Genomic DNA, 2,779 nt, shown 5'->3' on the forward strand with positions numbered 1-2,779 from the left:
TTTATTTTATTCATTTCTTTGTAGGTGATGCTGAGGATTAAATACAATGCCTCACATGATATAGGCAATCACTCAACCACAGAGCTACAGCCGCAGCCCCAGTGTGTGTCTCATTTAAAACAAAGAAAACTCAGCCAGGCATGGTGGCACACACCTATAATCCCAGCCACTCCGGAAGCTGAAGCAGGAGGACTGTGAGTTCAAAGCCAGCCTCAGCAAAAGTGAGGCACTAAGCAACTCAGTGAGACCCTGTCTCTAAATAAAATACAAAATAGGACTGGGGATGTGGCTTAATGGTTGAGTACCCCTGAGTTCAATCCCTGGTAACCCCCCAAAATAAATAAATATATTAAAATAAAATTTAAAAAATTTTTAAAAACCCATTTCCTAAAAACTTCCAGAGAAATCATCTCTTTTGTATCATTGCCCCCAAATAAGTCACATAGGGTTTCATCAACAGATGTCTGGGACTCAGTGTTGCTGAGTATTAGTGGTGGGTAGTGCTGAAATACACAACAGAAAGCATGGTACCATTAGAAAAGGTAAAGAAAATCAATGAACATAATTCTGACAACTGACAATGATCATTGAAATACAATATCTACAATATCTATTCAATCCAGAGTGTCTCAACCCTTTTATTCTCTGGATTTTTTTGTGGTCATAAAACATATTTCAGACTGTAAAACCTTTATTAATTTAAGTAATATCTGTTAGTGTTAACCAGATTAGAATCTAAATTAGACAAACTGCAAACATATTCATCATTCCAATTAAAAAACATTAGCCCATTACAAATAACATAATTATATTAAGAACATTTTGAAGGAAATATTTAATAAATGTCTACATATTTCAGGCACTCTTTAAGTACAGGTAATATACAATTAGATATGACATGGTTGATACACAAAGCAGGAAATAAGGATATCTGAGAGAAAAAAACTTGATTTAATTGATATGTTAAATAATTACAATCCTATATATGTAGGACATATAAAGCAAAGCCTATGAAAAATAAAATCCTCATGTATTTTACTAGGAATACAATTGGTTTTAAATACAGACTGATAAACCACCAAAATACACTTAATTTTAGAAACAGTAAAAATGACTGACATTAAAATTAAAATTTTCTTATGAAGATATTCTCTCTGCATGCACATTCAAACATAATCTCCTAAAAAGTCTGAAATCTCTTTAAAAATCAAATTCAAATATGCTTTCCTTCCTAGATACAATGCTGTGCAAATTAATATTAGTATCTGAGTTTTTGGAATGTGCCTGAGTTATAGATTATGCTTTGGGATTCAAGAAATTTGCAAAGAAAATATTAAATGATTATTATTATGCATAATATTATTCCTAGTATTTTTGGGCTTATTAGAAATTGGAACTAATTTTATTTTTGTATTCAGTAATTATTTAATTAACATTTGATGGAATGTTTAAGAAAAGGTTATTATTAAATTAAAATAAATTGTCCAATGGAGGTAACATTTGTTTAAGAATGTTGTAATATCATATCTTCATAATTTTTTTGATAACATTTATTACTTCCTTATTTCTTAGACTATAAATGAAAGGGTTTAATAAAGGAATAACTAGAGTATAAAAAATAGCAACAGGTATATCTTTATCATCTTCATTAAATGAATTTGGCCTAATATACATGAAGAGCAGAGAACCATAGAATATTGACACAGAGAGAAAGTGGGATGCACAAGTAGATAAACCTTTTCCTCTTCCTTCTTTGGATTTCATTATGAATATAGTGAAGAGAATATAGAAATAAGAGATTAGTACTACTGTAATAGAAAAAATTTGAACAAATCCTGACAAGATAAGTATCATCAATTCATTGATATAAGGGTCAACACAAGAGAGTCTGTATAATGGAAGGACATCACAAAAGAAGTGATTGGGATTATTTGGAAGATGGCCGCTGCGTACGGGGGTTGCTGAAGTGCTGAGCGTGGTGCTCAAAGCAACGGCTTTAATAGAGATTTCGCACAGTCTGTTAGAGCTCCTTTCACCGTTAATCTGTAGCGGACCACTTTGCCAAGGAGCAGGAAGAACAAAGAAATCGAAAAAGAGACGCTTGGATGCTCAGAGCCACGGGCGCTTTGCTCCCATCTGCTTCCTCTTTCGCTTCGCTCCGGGCGGAGAAGCTGAATGTGTAATCAGCAGTGGATTGTAAGTACCCGAGGCAAAGAAAGCTCAGTGCGCCCCGCCTTTTTTTTTCTTTTTTTTTTTTTTGAATATTTTTTATACAGGGAGAGTTTGTGGATTGGGAATGTTGGTGGGGCCGTGGTTTCTGTGCCGAAAATCCACTCCGCGGGAGCCGCCATTTGCTTTCTGCTTGCTGTCTTCATGGCTCTGTATACACTGTCCGGCAGCTGCACCTAGAGGTTGGAGCTGGGCTGCGTGCCGAGCCCTGTCCTCCGAAGGCTGGACTGCAGCCTCGAGCGTCTCGGTGGCCTGTTCGCCGCTGCACCTTCGGGCAGAGCCTGCTCTGGGGTCGTTCTGCACCCCCCTGCCAGGGGACCCGTGCTCCGGAGGAGGGGGACGGAGAGCCACGGGGGCAGCCGCTTGGGTCCCTGGGGCAGGGCACCGGGCTGAAGAGCTGCGGAGGCCAGGGCGGCTCTGCTACGGTTGCAGACAAGCGCGGCGCTCGTGAGCGTGGGAGGCGACGGCGGCAGGGTTTCATTTCTAGAAATCTGGACTGGAAACAGAAGCAGCAGTTTGTATAATCCCAAGAACTTGCTTATACCAGGAA

At 38.4% G+C, this 2,779-nt stretch overlaps 1 protein-coding gene across 2 annotated transcripts in view; it reads right to left on the reverse strand.

Moving 5' to 3' along the window:
* Positions 1 to 1,521: 1,521 nt before the first annotated feature.
* The window catches only part of LOC107136205 (olfactory receptor 5K3-like), a 5,255-nt gene continuing 3,997 nt past the window's right edge, over positions 1,522 to 2,779 (reverse strand). The window contains exon 2 of one of the 2 annotated variants that reach the window (XM_015478398.1): positions 1,522 to 1,928. In XM_015478398.1, the coding sequence (XP_015333884.1) occupies positions 1,522 to 1,928 (407 nt within the window). The remainder of the gene's footprint in view (positions 1,929 to 2,779) is intronic. The other variant, XM_015478397.1, reaches the window with a different exon arrangement.

Source organism: Marmota marmota, unplaced genomic scaffold, assembly GCF_001458135.2.
Source record: "Marmota marmota marmota unplaced genomic scaffold, marMar, whole genome shotgun sequence".
Classification (NCBI taxonomy): Eukaryota; Metazoa; Chordata; class Mammalia; order Rodentia; family Sciuridae; genus Marmota; species Marmota marmota.